This window comes from Sciurus carolinensis, chromosome 2 (assembly GCF_902686445.1).
Source record: "Sciurus carolinensis chromosome 2, mSciCar1.2, whole genome shotgun sequence".
NCBI lineage: Eukaryota > Metazoa > Chordata > Mammalia > Rodentia > Sciuridae > Sciurus > Sciurus carolinensis.
In genome coordinates, this window is record NC_062214.1 from 120,618,971 (window position 1) to 120,637,272 (window position 18,302).

Genomic DNA, 18,302 nt, shown 5'->3' on the forward strand with positions numbered 1-18,302 from the left:
CTGACTCATCTACTTCAGTGGTTGCATGATGGACTCATGAATGCAGTAGATGTGAGTGGCAGAGATGAGATCTTTTCATAAGTCTTGGTCATGGTCTCTTCTCATTAAGAGAGTCTAGCTATAGCCACTGTTGAAAGAGACATGGTCATCAAAACTTGAAATAATTTCTTTTTTAGGAGGTGAAATCTGGGTCAAGTGATTGTAGTGGGGTAAGACCAGAAGTAGAAATTATGTGTGGAGTGAAAAACAAAAAATCTACTGTGATGTGAGCTGATAAAGTGACAAAAACTTTGGATAAGTTCCCTGAAGAACATTCCCAGACAGTCAGCAAACTAAAGACATTGGAAAGTGGAAGCAGAATGAAGGTGCTCAGCTCATGGAGCCACTGTTGGCAGCAACAATGAACTCATACTTGACTCCATCTATGCATGGAAGTTATATGGTCTTCAGAGAATCACAATAGAAGTGTTCTATTAGGCACACAGAAAAGCACTCTTACAACAAAACCAAATTGAAGCAAACACTGGATCACTCCACTTACCCAGCCAGTGATTACAAATGAAACACATATTTTAGGATTCACAATTTTCAATGAAGAGGCTTACAGATTGGTGCATACCTATCTAATGCCATGACTATGAGTTACATCATCGTCACATCTTCCATGACATGGATGATGCATGTCGGTGTTATACAATGTTGGAAAGAAATTACTTTGTATTCATTTGAAAGGCTGTGATTACATGGGGTATGTAGTAGAGGAGAGGCACCCATTAGTGAGGGACAGGTTGGTCAGCAGGAAGCACATTGGGGACTCTAAATGAGAGTCAAAAACTACCAGAAGCAAATGAGAAAGTGTCCTAGGATGACCCAAAAGTAGAGCAAAGAACAAAGAAAAATGAGAAAAAAAACTTTGTTTCTCTGGAACAATTAAGTTCAGTGACTGTTTGAGTTAGTTTTTTCACTGCTGTGGTTAAAAAACCTGACCATAACAATTTTAAGGGAATAAAAGTCTATTTGGAGGCTCATAGTTTCAGAGACTTCAAACTGTAGACATCAGGCACCATTCCTCTGGGCTTGAGGTGAGGCAGGACATCATGGCAGATGAGTGTGGCAGAGGGAAACAGCTCACATGATAATCAGGAAGCAGGGAGAGCAAGATCTCCACTTGCCAGATATAAATATATACCCCCAAGCAAGGCACCAATTTCCACCTCTGCCAGTCACACTAAAACTTCAATTACCACTCAGTTAATTCCTAAGGGTATTAAATCACTGATTGGGTTAAGACTCTCACAACCCAATCATTTCTCTTCTGAACCTTCTTGCATTCTCTTACTGTGAGCTTTTGGGGGACATCATATCTAAACCACAATAGAGACCATAGAATCATCTGGTCAACCCAGGGATTGGAACAGAAGGGTAGATTTTCAAGTGACCTGAGGAGGAAAATTTAAAAACATTAACATCATTGGAACAAACACAGATTACCTATTTACCCTGGTAATTAAGTTAGATATATTTGGGAATAGAAAAATGAAGAATGTGGAAGAAACAAGATCAGTAATAAATGTATTATGTAAAGGAGTAGGCAGGGGGTAAATGTGACTAAATTTTGCAGAGAGAGTCAAAGGGGATGAAGGATTATGGAAAATAACATTCTTACAAGACAGCTCCCTAAGAAAATTGGAGAGACAGTGTGGTCTGATAGGAGGGAGGGGAAATTGGCCAAATATTAAACCTCTTCCAGTGCACCCTTTCCCAATAACAATGGGCCCTGGGGGAAAAAGCAAACTTTTATCCCTTCCCAGGTTCATCCCCAGTATTTCCACCAAAAGCAAACATTTACCCCTTTTCAACCCCAGTGCGTCATGAAGGAAGGAGGCGAATACTGAAATGCTGGTCCCTGAACTTCCACCTTTGCGAATTAGCCCTAAATGGAGGAGCAGCAAATATTGAAACTCTGGGAAACAATGATCTCAGAGAAAGAAAAGCAATGGGTAAGATTTGTGTATTCATCCCTTAGGATCTGAACTCCTATCTTCCCAGATAATAATGAGTTTCAACCTTTTTACAACTACCTTCCTAAGTTGAGGTTCTAGCCTGTAAAACTAGCACCTCACAGTCAAAACTGCACATCCACAGTCTCCAATAAAGCTATGAAAACCCAGACTCCTTCTGTAACCTGGGGGGCCAGCTCCATACCCAGAAAATGGGCCTTCCTGTGCCTGATCAATGGACTTTGCTGCAGAATAAATGAAAACTTGTTGATGTGAGGTTTGCTTCCCGTCTCCTGCCCCTGGCATTTGTGGGCCATAAGCTTACAGGGGGTACTTTTGTTTTCATTTCAGAATTAATTTTTCTTTCTCTAAAAGATGACTGAAAAATTTTCCTTATCACTACTTCCCTTGGTGTTCTCCCACCAAAACAAATACTATCTGTTATAACTTCATGTTACAGATGCCCTCTGACTGAGGATGGGGTTATCTCCACATAACCCATTTGAAGTTGAAAATATCATGTTGAAAATCCATCTAATATGCAGAACCTGCCAAACACGGTATGGCTTAGAAACACAGTATGCTGTACAGTATCAGTAGTTTTCCATTGTGATTATGTGGCCAGCTGGGAAATGTGGCTCCCTGCTGCTGCCCAGTGTCTTAAGAAAGTATCAGACTACATATTGCTAGCCCAGGAAAGATGAAAATTAAAAACCTGAAGCATGGTTTCTACTCAATGCATATCACTTTTACTATTAGATATGGAAAATGAAAAATCCCCAACATAATGTGGCCTAGGAAAAGTAAGTGGAAGAGAAAGCGTACACTAACAGCCTTCGTCTCCCCAGACAAAGGTTTTCCAGATGCCAACTGCACACAAGGAAGAAGTGTTTTATCACCCCTAAAGTGACAGTCCCTAGAGGACATTATTCACCTTCAAAGATAGATCTGTAGACCCTTGACTCAGAAGGCCAAAATCCTAAGCCCTCAAATTGACACATTTATTGACCCCAAATTCCTGAGTGCTCAAGAAAACTGATATGCTCACTAGACCACCCCTCAAAATAACCTATATAAACTCGGTTCCTTTCTTTGTTCAGTGACTCATCTTCCACCAGGAAAGTGGATCTACAAGCACCATTTCATCCCTGCATCCCTTGTTCCGGTGTGAAAATTTCATCCCTGCATCCTTGTTCTGGTGTGAAACTATGTTCCTGAATAAACAGCTAAGAATATTCATGAGGTTCTCATCCATCCTGGTCTTTTTGTGCTAACAGTTAGTTCCCTGACTGGAAATTGAGAGCAAGGTAATATTTCCTACTTCCCTTCTACCTGTTCCCTTCCCACACAGTTAAACAGCTGAGGAGGCCTGGACACCGACCATGATCTGTGAGGACCTCTGAGGTCCTCTGAAAGCTGAGAGGACACCCAGCCACCACTCACACAAGCTTTGGCTGAATCTCCAAACTGACTGTGTTTCCCCACCCTATTGAACATAGGCCTCTTATGCCCTTTGCTGTCCACTTTATGTGGGAGACATTTGGTACGAGAGATACACAGAGTGCCCAGGACAACTGAATCCAGCTGAACAGGACAACTCTCTGGTGCTGTATGAAGGTCTTGGGTCTGAAATCTAACTCCAACAGCCCTTAGGAGTACCAGATATCAACCACTGTATGGGAGAAATTTTGGTGTGTGACATAGGAGCAAGGCTCAAATGCAACCGAAGGCATCTGACTGGGGCAACTCCCTAGCGTTGCATGAAGACTTTGAGTTAGAAACCTGACTCTGAAAGCCCAAAGGGGTACCCAATATCAACCACTTACTAAACTTTTGTGGCTTTATGCCACGTGAACAGTAAAGGGATTTATATCAAACCCTCTTTAGCCTACTTCTGCTCCCTCCCCAATCTTCCCTTCCCTTGCACACCCAGCAAACCTCACTAATCAGAGACCTACTTGCCATTTTGCTTCTACATCCACCACCAGCCTTCTCATCTCATTGGAGAGATAAGACCCCACTTATTAACCAGACCCTGTCCCTCATTTGTTTCATCTCTGCTGGACAGAGACTCCACCCTTAGACTAACTGGAACCCTGTTCCTTACCACTGGGATTGGGGGAAAGACATTTCCCCAGTCCCTTGTGGAGAAGTCCAGTCCCAGACTGTCACATTGGTGTCATGAATAGTGCAGGGGACACTTTGCTCTCCATTGTCACCTTCTCTGTTGAACCTCTCCAAAATGGGAACTACCCAATCAATTCCCAGAAACATCTCCTTGGGCTGTCTCTCCACCAATTTTAAAACCCTCTATTCCCATATTGCTCTCAAAATTAAATGCCTCATCTGGCCACAGTATAAATTTGGCCAGCACACATGGTCCAAATATGGAACTCTCTATAAAGAGATTCTACAAGCTCTGCGAAAATACTTAACCCCAAATGGCAAGTACTTGGAACTCCCGTACCTCCAAACCTTCTTCCTCCTCCACTCAAACCCTTTCCTATATCTACCTGGTATTACTTTGCAGTTACTAGCTATAAGTTTACAATCCCCTTCTTCATTCACAGCCCTGGATATATCTGATGAACCTCCTCCCTACAGATCCCAGGACCCCATAGACTCCCCTGAGGCCTCTATCTCCCCTTGGAGTTCCCCTCCTCAAAGCCCCATTGCTTTCTGATCAGATCCTTCCCCCCAGAGTCCTACAGTTCCCCCATCAGATTCCCCTTCACAAACTCCACACTCTCTCTTCCCTTTGCCATCCTCCCCAGACATGGTTAAAAACACTTCCAGCAAGACAGATATTCCCTCTCCTCTGGGAAGTAGTAGGGGCTGAAGGGATTGTCCGAGTTTATATCTCCTTCTCCATGACAGGTATGTCTCAAATAGAAGACAAATTACGGTTTCATTTTCTGAAAACCATGCCAAAATAGGAAGGAATTCTTCTGTCTGACTCAGGCATATGATCTCACTTGGGCAGATATATATTATATGTAAACTTCTACCCTGACCAGTGATGGACATGCTGATCTGGAATGCTGCTGGACACAATGCAGAGCTCTTACAAGGCCCAAATCCTGAAATCTACCTGGCAGCAGATGCTACTGTCCCCTCAGTTGAGCATGATCGGACATATCAACCTCAAGACCCGGAGGTTATCAGGTTACAGAATATGGTTGCTTGTCTCCTTAAGGGAATGTCAAAAAATTCTCACACCCAAGTAAACTGAGAATAGATGAAGGAAATAACTGAGGAACCTGATGAAATCTTGCCCTATTTAAAAAAAATTTTAATTTTTTAAAAATTTTTTACAGACTGCATTTTGATTCATTGTACACAAATGGGGTACATCATTTCTTTTCTATGGTTGTTTTGACAGGCATCAAATATACAAATTTGGATGTCAATATCTATCTCTTTTTACAGTCTCTTTTTACATTTTAACTTTATTGGGGGAGAGGTGTCTGCACCTGACAGTTACAAGAAGCTCAGACACTTAGAGAAGGCCACCAAATCTTCCCAGAAGCAATTTCTAAACACTGCTTTCAAAACCTTTTTCTTAAAAAAATATATATTTTTAGGGGAGATCCAGGATGGTGAACTAGAGGGAGGCTGCGTTCCTTGTCGCTCTATAACTCTGGTTTCAAGCAGAGGATATCTGTTTCTTGGTAAGGCAATTTTTGCTGCTTATCGATCCCCTGGTGTTTACCCCATTTGTCTGCTGTGATCACCTGCAGTCTGCCAGCATATCGACACCTTTTTTGAGTGCAGATTGCTCACTGTCAGGCATCTATCATTCGCCATTTGCCTGCCTCTCGCCTGTCCATCACCTGCCTTACACCTATCCATCACCCAACGCATGAGGTTTACCTCCCAATCGTCTGACAACAGTCAGCAAGCTGATCGCTGACTGCCAGTGGAGCACCAGCTGTCTGCTGTTGCCTGGAAGTTCACTGTTACAGTACCTGCAGGTTTGATTACACATGGCTGCCACCATTTTGAGACAACAGCCAGGCCCTGTAGGACCCCTGGCCGGACTGACTGAGCCCCGTCTCCAGGAGCCCTCAGACCTACTGATCACTCCCTGCCTCTGGGGCCCTCACATCAACTGACTGCTTCTGGCCCAGACCAACTGACTGCGCCCTATCACCTGGACCCCAGACCAAATGATTGCACCCGGCCTCCAGGATATCACAACCACACCAAACACACCCGACCTCCAGGACCCCTGCCTGACCAACTGCATCCCGCCTCCATGACCTCCAGCTGACCACGGCCATACCTGGAGCTGCAGTTGCCCATTTGCCAACACATTTTGAAGGCAGAGTGGTCATCTTGGATAATCCTGGAAGTCATAGCTCTGATCTTTAGGTGGGGCAAAAACCCATCCTGAGACGCCTTCTGGAGGCTTCAAGCTCATTGTCAGGTACCTCTCATGCATCAGGCTTCTTAACTCTGGGAGGTTTCATTAATATATGACAGTTATAGTAAAGATTTTCTTTCTTCTCCTTATTGAAAAAAATTTTTATTTCTTTAATTTTCTTGCTCTCTTTTCCTTTTGCTTATCTGTTCCCTCAGAAACTCTTTCTCCCCTTTTTGCATGCTAACATCCTATTTCTTTTGATTACACTCTCACACTTTCTGTTATCTAGAACTTCTGTATATTCTTTTCTTATCCCACTAACAGTCATATCCTACATCCCTCTGCATCCTCTTTGTCCTCCATTTGAAACTGCAGACCTTATTGTAAATCTGTTGTTTTACAGAAGATAATATTTGAATTAATTCTGTTTATTATGACAATTTTGTTATTGTCCTCATAGGGACTATTTGGTCTAGGATTGCATAGTGTCTCAATTGGGCACTGCTAATATTGCTCTCCCCTTAAAGAAAGGGTTTTGGAAACCTATAGGGCCACTATAAGCCTATAGGGGAAAATCTGCAATACCACAGATCTGCACTGCTAGAGGGGAAGATACATGAACAACATGAAAAACACAAGGGAAGAAAATGATACAAACAAATCTAGATTCTATATTAATAGAACCAATGACATTATTGTCGGGGTACTGCAGACCCCCAGCCCTTCGGCGTGGCCAAGATGGCGCCTGGCAAGGTGCCAAGGAAGTGCTGAGAACAAAACCAGGTACCTCCAGCAGACTAATACTCTCTGCCAACAAGTGGCGTATTTTGAGGAAGTTAATGTGATTGGTCATGGGTCCTCGTGGACACTGCATGATTGCTATATCCACACTATTGTGCTCCATTACTGTCCATGCTTTCCCCTCGTGATCTATAAGCTGATTGGTTGTTGTATGTAATGTAAGGCGCTTGCAGGAGCGGCCCGCCGCTGCTGGCCAGCCAGAAGAAGCAGACTGCAGAAAATAAAGAACTTGCCCTGATCCGGTTTCGTGTTTCTCTGCGGGCAGGGGACGCGATAGATGGTGCCGAAACACCCGGGAACGAGAAAAAATATAAGGGTAAGTTCACATAAGTTTTCAAATCAAGAAAAATTAGTTTGAGAGTTCAAAAGGTGAGACGTCTCGAGGTTCGCGGAGCAGCGACAATTCATTACAGGAGGTTCCCCAGCAGAGGGACAATTCATTACAGGAGGTTCCCCAGCAGAGGGACAATTCATTACAGGAGGTTCCCCAGCAGAGGGACAATTCATTACAGGAGGTTCCCCAGCAGAGGGACAATTCATTACAGGAGGTTCCCCAGCAGAGGGACAATTCATTACAGGAGGTTCCCCAGCAGAGGGACAATTCATTACAGGAGGTTCCCCAGCAGAGGGACAATTCATCACAGGAGGTTCCCCAGCGGAGGGACAATTCATCATAAGAGGTTCCCCAGAGGAGGGACGATTCATCATAAAAGGTTCCCCGTGGGAGGGACGATTCAAGTGGTACCAAACTGTGTGCGTGTGTGAGTGAGCGTGTGTGCGTGCGCGCGCCTGTCTTTTGTTTGTGTGTTTAAGCTAGTAAACTACCTCGTAGTCATGGGAACGGATCTGTCTAAGATTAGAATGCAGCGGCCTCTTAGAGAACTTTAAAAAAAAAAAAAAAAAAATCACGGAACACCATTGAAGGCAAACACGGCCTTCAAGTTCCTAGATACTGTAGAGAAAGTCTCTCCGTGGTTTTTAGACGAGAGATTATTAAATCTTCCTCAGTGGGAACAGCTAGGAGAGGATTTGCGTGACGCGGAGAGACACGAGCCTTTGCCAATGGGAACTCTGCCAATATGGTCACTTGTTAAATCTTGTTTGATGCAGCAAGGTAAATCAAAAAACCCTTTTAGGGACTTAAAGGGGCCTTTAGAAGAAGGAAGTCAGATCTTAGAAGAAATTAAAGAGGAACGATCATGTTCTCAGACTTCAGAAAGAGTGGGAACATAATATAGTAGCCATAGTCCCCACAAGTATTGGGAGATAATTGTTTCATGATTTTCTGCATTCAAACCTAATCTGATTTCTCAACCAGGTAAAAAAAGGGTTAAAAAGTCCTGGGTGATCCTCCCTCCCCCCTGCCTGGCCTTGTCAAAGCCTACAATGGATTATAAATTACAGCAGTCTCAGCGGGAAGGAGGAGGGGTAACCTAAAGAAAAAAAAAAAAAACAGGGGTGTCCGTTTTAAACTTAACTAACTTATTTTCTAGGATTCTTTGTTTGTTTTGTTTTTCTTTAATGCTGTATTTTTGAGCTCATAATTTTGATCCTACATACCTAGGTTAATGATTTTTTTCTTTTTGATCAGTTCTATTTTTTATTCAACTGAAGTTTTTGAACATCTGTTTCATTGCAATGAACATTTACCTATAAAGTTACAAGGCCTTTGATTTTATGTTATCTGTATGTCGTGTTGTCTAATGTCATATTTTGTCAAAACTGAGCGCTCTTAAAATTAAAATTTAAAAATGGATCCAAATACTTTTATTCACGTGATTTAAAAAGGTTCAATTTAAATTGGATAAACTAACAAAAGTAAAATATCTTTGAAAATAACTTGCAAGTCTCCAGGTGGTCAAACTAATGAAATGTTAATGTTAAACAATGTCTAATATCAATTGCTTCTAGGACTTTTCTTCAGCAGGAAAGAGGCAACGGATCCTGTTCAGGACACTTGTCTGATATCTTGGTTTTTATAAAATAAATAAATTGGAGTTAACATGTATGGGATTACTCAAATGTGTTTGTAGAGACGTCTGGTTAATTTACAAAGTTAAAATGCTAATTGTTAAATAACATCAAGTACTTTTAACTTCTTAAATTACATGGGGTATCATACTTAAACATTATTGGTGTTTTCATAGGTTGGTAATAAAAAGGGTTTAAACTTGCTTTGTGTCGGGTCCCCAAAGTTTCACCTGTGTTTCAATTAAGAGTACTATAAACAACAAATATTTAATCTTATTAAAATAGAGTGATTTATCTAAATTCAAAAATTTCATAAGAGTTGTATCAGAATGTGAACAAAAAGGGGTCAACAGATAGGAAAGAAAAAATAAAAGGTTCCGGGTTTGAAAATATATTTAATAAATAAAAAAAAAAAAGAAAATGTTTCTGGGTAAGAAAGTCTGTGTGTAAGTAAAGGGCAAGTTTCAACAAGTCTGTGTATAACTAAGTTGGTTGTATGTATGTAAAACAGCTAAAGCTATTTAAGGTTTTTCCTAAGGCAAAATACTAATGTTCTAATATAAGCCAAAGTTTAATCTATATGGTAAAATGACATGGTAACATGGCAAGGATTTCTTAGAAACACTAATTTACTCTTAACTTTGTGTCTCTTAAGTTTATTCTTTAGAACAATTAGTCTTAAAAATTGGGGTGTATACAATTATGGTTAAACAACTGTTAAAGTATTGTACTGTGTTACAGAGTCTAAATTTTTCTTTAAAAACTAAATTTGGTAAGAAAAAAAGGTGTCAAGGTAATTGTGAAATGGTTTCTAGTTGTATATTAAATGTGTTCATATTTTTCAGGTATACAAGTTTTAAAGCAGGAAATTTATCAAGCTGCTATTCTCCAGATAAACTTGTCTGTAATGGTAATTTTAAGCTTATAAAGAGAAAATTTCATTGGGGATTAATTTCTATCATTTAGTGTTCTATTAGAGGACCTGTTATCAATAGGATATATGTAAAATTGGTTATACTTTACATTGAGATAAAAAATTTCAAATGTAAATGTATTTCTAAACATTAGAGCCTGACTTGTTTAAAGGTTAATTTTGTGAAACATGAAAATATTTAGCCACTTTGACACACAAAAGGAAAGTTAAAAGCTCTCTCAGCCTTTCTTTGATTCATGTTTTAGATACAATGTTAAATTGTGTTAATTATAAAGTTTGTATAGACTCAGGAAACAGTATATGTAAACTACTTAATGATATTTAAGGAAGAAGCAAAGATCAACATCAGAATTAGAACACTTAAGATCTATAAAGAGTCACGCCTTACCTGAGATAAGGCTCTCCCTCTCACCTTACTACATGTTAGAGTGACTCCAAAATAAGTCAGACTTCAGCTTATTTAAAGTTATAATCAAAAGATTGGTTTTTGTTGTAAAATTACTATGATCTCAAATAGGAAATATAATATGGTTCTCAGACAAAATTCAAGATAGCTCTTATACAAGCAGAATATATTTTTACTCTTGCTAATTTCATTTTGTAAAACTGTTACCTGTTAATGTTTTACAGAAGTAGCTGCTTCAAGAACACGCAACCTAGGTAACTTATGATAATAAGCCATCACCTATAGAACAGATAGTAGTAACTTCCAGAACTAATACAGACTCCAGTTAGATAAAAGGGTAAATAACTGTAAAGTTATGAACATTAAAGTTAAATCCCAGTACTCTCACTCTATGACTGGTAAAACTGGCTTGCTGGATGATTAAGATCAAACTTAGAGATTGGAATTAAATACAGAAGGCAAGATAGGCCAGTATTTGGATCTTTTGCCCTCGGTCCGCCTGAACCCAGGGAATAAGAGGACTTCTCTAAGGAGTGCTGCAACTCTGGGTCACACAACCTCCTGATCAAGGAGATTGTTGAGACTAGAGGATCCTGGACACCCAGCAAAACAGTAAAAACCAAAATATAGCCATTCTTGGGCATTTAAAAGAAATAATAATTAAATATAACTTAAGATGTACACTTATGTTAGTCCACTAGAATAAAGACTGGAAGCTACAAATGAAAGAAAGATTCTTCAGCAAATGTGCCTGATAACAATCAAGAGAAACTGCCAGAGTCAGAAGTTTTTAGTCAGTTTAAGGTCTGCAGATCTTCCTAAGCTACACAGGTAGACTTAATCTATGTTTGCTCGTATGATTACCTAGCCCTAAGTAACAGAAATATAGAGCTCTCTACTAAACACAGGTTATACCATTAAAGGGATATTTTACACAATCAGATGACTTAAGTAGCTTAACTATAATTTTTGGGATATCTATGACATTAAGAGTTAAATGTTGTGTTTACATTCCTGATAACCTGGACTATGTTAAAGTTCCCAAATAAAGGCCTTGTCCTTTCCAGCCTTTGCTAGGTCTAGTTATGGGAAAAATTTCTCAGTTCTTCCACCTCCTGGTGAAAGATTGACTTCTGTCATTTTCATGATACTCAGTGGCATGTTCCAGATGCTGCAACATTTACTTTGTACTAATTTCATTTCAGTACTCATGTCTTTTTGTTCTTCTATCATAGAAGTACCCACCCCCAGATGACTTTACAACCTGCTCCTCCCCAACCAGACTTCTACCTTGGACCCCTCGATTGACCCGATTTTTAAAAAAGGAACTCCAAACTGCTTGCCCCTCACTGCCCCCTTTCAGCTTCGAAGCAGCCAGAACGACCGACGCCCCCTTTTCCTTAAAGCAGTTGGGAGTTCCTATAGCTAAAGCGGAGAATGAAGCCAGAATTAAGGACAGGTAGTTAGTGTAGAAATAGGGAATTGGGTCAATTCGAGGAAATGAAGCCATGAAGCCATCTGCCTTTACAAATGTCAAGGATCTCTGGAGCCCATTGATTACCAAATTTACCTGCCTATAGGGGATGTAGGGTGCGCTCACTTCTCGGGACTTTCAAAATATCAGCTTTCTCCCTGCCGGGAGAAGTCTGTATTATTCCCTTTAAACAATCCAAACTATGGTTCTTACTCAACAGTACCAAATGATTAAGCAAACTAATAACCGAGGCAGGATGGACAAATGGATATAAGATTCTATCCATGATAAACAAAAAGGGGGAATAGAGGAGACCTTCAGGTCCCCTAAAGATAAACTTTCTCTTTGTCTCTTTGTTTGGGTTTTTTTTTTAACTCTGGGTAATAAGGGTAACCCGGTGCTTTACTGGAGCTGCGGCTCAGTTTGTGTGTTTCCACGGAATAAACTAACTTACAACCTCTTTTTAGTCTCTGAGGAGGAACAGTTCAACTATGTAACAAAACAACTGCTTCTCTCAATTGTACTTCAGATTTGTGCTATCTCTCAATGTTAAAATGCTTCTAGGTTCCTGCTGGCAGACTTAATGTGTGTTCCTACCTTCCTACCAGTCCCAGTCTCTGTTACAGATGATGAATTGCCAGTATTGCTTTCCAGATATAAGAGGGACTTTGGAATCACCGTAGCAGTCATTACCACCATAGTTGCATCAGCAGCAGCAGTCGCCGCAGCAGCTGTAGCCTTGACGACATCAGTACAGTCAGCAACTAAGCTTAATGAAGTGGTCCAGCAGACAGCTACTGCTCTGTCTACTCAACAAACAGTGCATCAACACCTAAAAGCAGGACTACTTTTGGTGAACCAGCGTGTGGACTTACTTCAAGAACAAATGGACCTTTTACAAGAACTGTTAAGCGTGGGGTGTATTTATCATCTGCCGGGACTGTGCATTACACCTGTAGCTTATCATAATCTTAGTTATGCAGCAAATTTGTCTAAAATCATATCTACTCAGCTACGTGCCAATTGGTCCTATAAATTTGATAATCTTACTGCCATTCTTAGATCACAAATTGTTAGCCTTAATTCTACTAGAGTTAATGTAGCCCCTATATCTGAAATGCAAAATTGGTTATCTTCTTCCTTCAGTTTTGTAAAGCAATGGGCAGGAATGGGAGCATTGTGTGTGTTAATGATTATTACAATTATCTTCCTCACACGCTTTATCATGCGTATACGCCAAGTTCATGCCAGAGATCGCATCATTTTCCATCAAGCCATGATGGCCTTAGAGGCTGGCAGCTCTCCTCAAGTCTGGCTGAGCATGCTGGATCGGTAGTCAACGACGGGTAAGGAAGGAGGTAACCGCGTACCGACCTAAGACAGGAGCTGTAGCATGCTCTGCAGTTATCCGATGACGGGTAAGGACGATGGTTGACCACTCCGCCTAAGACAGGCACGATCCCAAGCCAGCATTCTTTTAATAAATAAAAAAGGGGGAGCTGTCGGGGTACTGCAGACCCCCAGCCCTTCGGCGTGGCCAAGATGGCGCCTGGCAAGGTGCCAAGGAAGTGCTGAGAACAAAACCAGGTACCTCCAGCAGACTAATACTCTCTGCCAACAAGTGGCATATTTTGAGGAAGTTAATGTGATTGGCCATGGGTCCTCGTGGACACTGCATGATTGCTATATCCACACTATTGTGCTCCATTACTGTCCATGCTTTCCCCTCGTGATCTATAAGCTGATTGGTTGTTGTATGTAATGTAAGGCGCTTGCAAGAGCGGCCCGCCGCTGCTGGCCAGCCAGAAGAAGCAGACTGCGGAAAATAAAGAACTTGCCCTGATCCGGTTTCGTGTTTCTCTGCGGGCAGGGGACGCGATAATCCTCTCTCACTTTTAAAATTATATTATTACTTTTTTTTGTTCTATTTTTCATCATTTGTTTCATTTTGGTATATGTCTTTTTCTTCCAAGTACTTTAATATCAAGTGATATAAAATGTGTGCTAGAGAATTTGAGCTGTTTTGAAGTTGAAAGGAAAAGGAGATGAATGTAAGTAACAGAACAGACAACCTGGCAGAGAGGGTGACATAGTCACTAGTATTTTATTAGAAATAAGCAGTATGAGTTGGAGCTACTGTGAAGACTTGGGTAATTTAACTACGAGGTATAACCGGGGAAGTAGTGTGAGATAAAATTATAACTTTAGTGTTTACATTATAAAACCTTTACATAATGAACCACTCATTCTATGAGAAAGGAGAATGACACAGGCTTTGGACTGAATATAACAATTCTGACTTCCTCTTCATTCTCTTCTCCAAGGGAACTGCAGGGACTGTCTCCTGGAATGAATCAGTAAGTGAAGCAAATCACTCTGTGGTGACTGAGTTCGCTTTCCTCGGACTCTCCAATTCTCAGGAACTCCAGATTTTCCTCTTTCTGTTCTTTTTTGTTTTCTACATAGCAATTGTGTTTGGAAACCTTCTTATTGTCGTAACCGTGGCTTCCTACTCACGCCTTCACTCCCCCATGTACTTCTTGCTGGCCAACCTCTCACTCATCGACCTGTCTCTGTCTTCAGCCACAGCCCCCAAGATGATTGCTGACTTTTTCAGTACGCGCAAAGTCATCTCTTTCAAGGGCTGTCTGGCTCAGATATTTCTCGTTCACTTCTTCGGTGGAAGTGAGTTGGTGATCCTCATGGCCATGGCCTTTGACATATATACAGCAATCTGTAAACCCCTCCGCTACACTACAATTATGTGCCGCCACATGTGTGCTGGCATTGTGGCTGCTGCGTGGGGGATTGGTTTCCTCCACTCGGTGAGCCAGTTGGCCTTCGCAGTCAACTTACCCTTCTGTGGTCCCAACGAGGTGGATAGCTTTTACTGTGACCTCCCTCGGGTAATCAAACTTGCCTGTACGGACACCTACAGGTTGGATGTCATGGTCATTGCTAACAGTGGAGTGCTCACTGTGTGTTCTTTTGTTCTCCTGATCACCTCCTACACCATCATCCTAATGACCATCCAGCGTCGCCCTTCGGATAGGTCATCCAAAGCTCTGTCCACTTTGACTGCTCACATCACAGTAGTTCTTTTGTTTTTTGGACCATGCATCTTTATTTATGCCTGGCCATTCCCCGTCAAGTCATTAGATAAATTCCTTGCTGTGTTTTATTCTGTGGTCACTCCTCTCTTGAACCCAATTATATACACGCTGAGGAACAAAGACATGAAGAGGGCAATGAGACGGTTGGGAAAATGGATTGTGAATTCAGGGATAAAATCTTAGGTCTTCTGTAACTGTCACATCAATTTGATATAATGCTATAATATATAGCACATTTGGTAAGTTATTTAGTAAAGCTCATGAAAATTGTAACTTCCATTCCCACATCATTTAATAATTGTTAAACACATATGCTGCATCAATTTAGCTTTCAACATCTTTGTGTTTTGGATGTAAATGCAAAATTAATATCATGCATTCAAAAGATATTACAAATTTTGACAACAGTGAAGGCTTAAATATGTTAGTATCTGTGAGCCTTCATGAGTAATTTTGAATTGAACAGAGGTTCAACTCTACGTCCTTCTTAATAACTATGTCTTTAGGTACATTATTTAGCTATGATAGCTTTAGTTTCCACATTCTAACAAAAGAGATAATAATACTTGTTGCACATAGCTATTATAAGAGATAATGAAATAATAAATGTATATCAGATGAGAAAAACCACTTAACAAGTGATCCAGAAAACTCTCTCCTCTTCCCATTGAGAATCCTAAGGAAAAGGGAATGTATTGTCAAAGTTTGACTTGAATTAGGAGATAAGGAAAGTCGGATGATAAAAGAGTTAAGATTATTTCTATTCCAGGAAAGCAATAGAACAGATTTATAAGTATTTTTAAAACACCTAACAAAATCAGGATATGATGACAACATTTTAAATCAGTGAGAGAAGGAAGGACCTATTAAAGAGACAGTGAAAAAAAATGTAGAGCAATATGAGGAAAGATACATTGTATCCATTCATCACATCACGTACCAGGACAATTTCCAAATGATTCAAGACAGAAATCTTTTTTAAAAACTGTTAAAATATGAAAAGGAAACATGAGTTCGTTTCTTTATAATCTATAAATGTGGTAAAGACTGATAATATTGGCTATGCAGAATTAATTTTTAATGCTTAATAAGAACATCTGAAAAAAGTAAGAAGATAATGAGAAAGTATTTGCAATTCACATCACAAGGAATAACAACAGTTCTAATATGTAAAGAATTTCCAAAAACTAACAAAATAATAGAAAAATGGACAATGATATAAACTTATAGTTCATACATAAGAAGATGAACACCATCTTTAAATACATGAAAAAATGTTCAAGCTCCTTTATGTTAAGGTATATGCAAAGTAAAATGATACTTAAATGCTGCTTCTGGACTATAAGGTATCAAATATCCATCTGACCTCAGTATGTGATAGCACAACCTGTTGATGAAACTATAAAGAAGCACTCATGCCTTGTTGGTGAGAATGAAAAATGGTACAACCTCCTAGTGGTAGGTAGAGAAATTAGCATTCCACTTATTTTTTAATCTAGAAATATTACTTCTAAGAACATATTAGCAAAAACACAAAGCAACCAACCATAAGGCTTAAGGCTTTGAGACATTGTTTTTTTTTTAATTTATTTTCATTGTAAACAAATGGGATACATCTTATTTCTCTGTACATGAAGTAGAGGCATACCATTTGTGTAATCATACATTTACATAGGGTAATAGTTTTTGATTTGTTCTGTTATTTTTTTCCTTCCCTCCACCCCTCCCACCCCTCTTTTCCCTCTATAGAGTCCCTCCTTCCTCCATTCTTTCCTCCCTCCCACCCCCCATTATGTGTCATCATCTGCTTATCAGCGAGATCATTCATCCTTTGGATTTTTGAGATCGGCTTATCTCACTTAGCCTGATACTCTCCAATTTCATCCTTTGCCTGCAAATGCCATAATTTTATCATTCTTTATGGTTGAGTAATATTCCATTGTGTATATATATACCACAGTTTCTTTATCCATTCATCAATTGAAGGGCATCTAGGTTGGTTCCACAATATGGTATTGTGAATTGAGCAGCTATGAACTTTGATGTGACTGCATCTCTGTAGTGTGCTGATTTTAAGTCCTTTGGGTATAAGCCAAGGAGTGGGATAGCTGGGTCAAATGGTGGATCCATTCCAAGGTTTCTAAGGAATCTCCACACTGCTTTCCAGAGTGGCAGCACTCGTTTGCAACCCCACCAGCAATGTATGAGTGTGCCTTTTTCCCCACATCCTTGCCAACAACACCTATTGTGAGATATTCTTTTTAATAGCAAGAAATGGAAAATACCTAAAATAACTAAAATAAGATCAATAAGAAAAATAACTCCTTGCATAAATTATAAATAATGCAGTTTTAAGCAACTAATATCTCCAAATCCTTCTCTGGAATAATACACAAGACAATTCTTAAATGAAAATAATAAAGTGCTAAAGAGTGTCTCTATGATTCTGATTTTATGTTAAAACAGAGATACACATATATTAGATTTACATGTATATATAGATGTATAAATATTTAAGTAAGCATTTTAAATAGAAAATGAAAAAGAATAAAGTTTTCTTCTGGCAGAATGAAGAAACAGGGAAGCACAGGGATAAAATCCAGGCTTTTCTGAATATATCTTATGGTTTTGACTTTGGAATCATATATATTTTACATAATTTAAGTTAAATTAAATCAAGAGAAAAAAGAAACTTCAATCTCAAAAAAAATCACATTTAAACCAAAACAAGTGATTTAGTAGTATTTTAATCAGTATAACATCAGAGAAAATAATCATTTCATTAGACACTAACACATACTCAAAATGCTGTGGAACATTTCCTGAGAATGGAAAACTTAAGAAGAACCAAAACTTCTTACTTACTGCTAGTAAAAATATTAGTTTTACTCTTTTAGAAATGAATTGAGATAGCTAGGCACAGTAGCGCACACCTGTAATCCAAGTAGCTCGGAAGACTTGAGGCAGAAGGATCATAAGTTCAAAGCCAGACTCAGCAAAAGTGAGGCTGTAAGCAATTCAGTGAGACCCTCTTCCTAAATAAAATACAAAATAGGGCTGGAGATGTGGTTCAGTGATCAAGTGTACCTGAATTCAATTCCTGGTAACCCCCCTAAAAATTATTGAGATAAGTAAATAAATAATTGTGTAAACATCAATAGGAGTCAAAATTTTCAGCATTAAAGAAGATAAAAATTAAAGCAGTCAAATAATCTGTTTTTCTTAATTGGAATTTAG

The 18,302-nt window shown here is 39.6% G+C and overlaps 1 protein-coding gene across 1 annotated transcript; it reads left to right on the forward strand.

Moving 5' to 3' along the window:
- The first annotated feature begins 5,019 nt into the window (after nt 1–5,019).
- Nucleotides 5,020–15,248, forward strand: LOC124976438 (olfactory receptor 4F4-like). The gene is made up of 2 exons (XM_047539314.1): nt 5,020–5,223; nt 14,277–15,248. Exons 1-2 carry the CDS (start codon nt 5,020–5,022, stop codon nt 15,246–15,248), a joined length of 1,176 nt encoding a protein of 391 aa, XP_047395270.1.
- Nucleotides 15,249–18,302: the final 3,054 nt, after the last annotated feature.

Coding starts and splice junctions, on each gene's coding strand:
- LOC124976438 (XM_047539314.1), top strand. CDS start 5,020: ATGGACATGCTGATCTGGAATGCTGCTGGACACAATGCAGAGCTCTTA. Junction 5,224..14,276: donor CAAAAAATTCTCACACCCAA/GTAAACTGAGAA, acceptor CTCTTCTCCAAG/GGAACTGCAGGGACTGTCTC.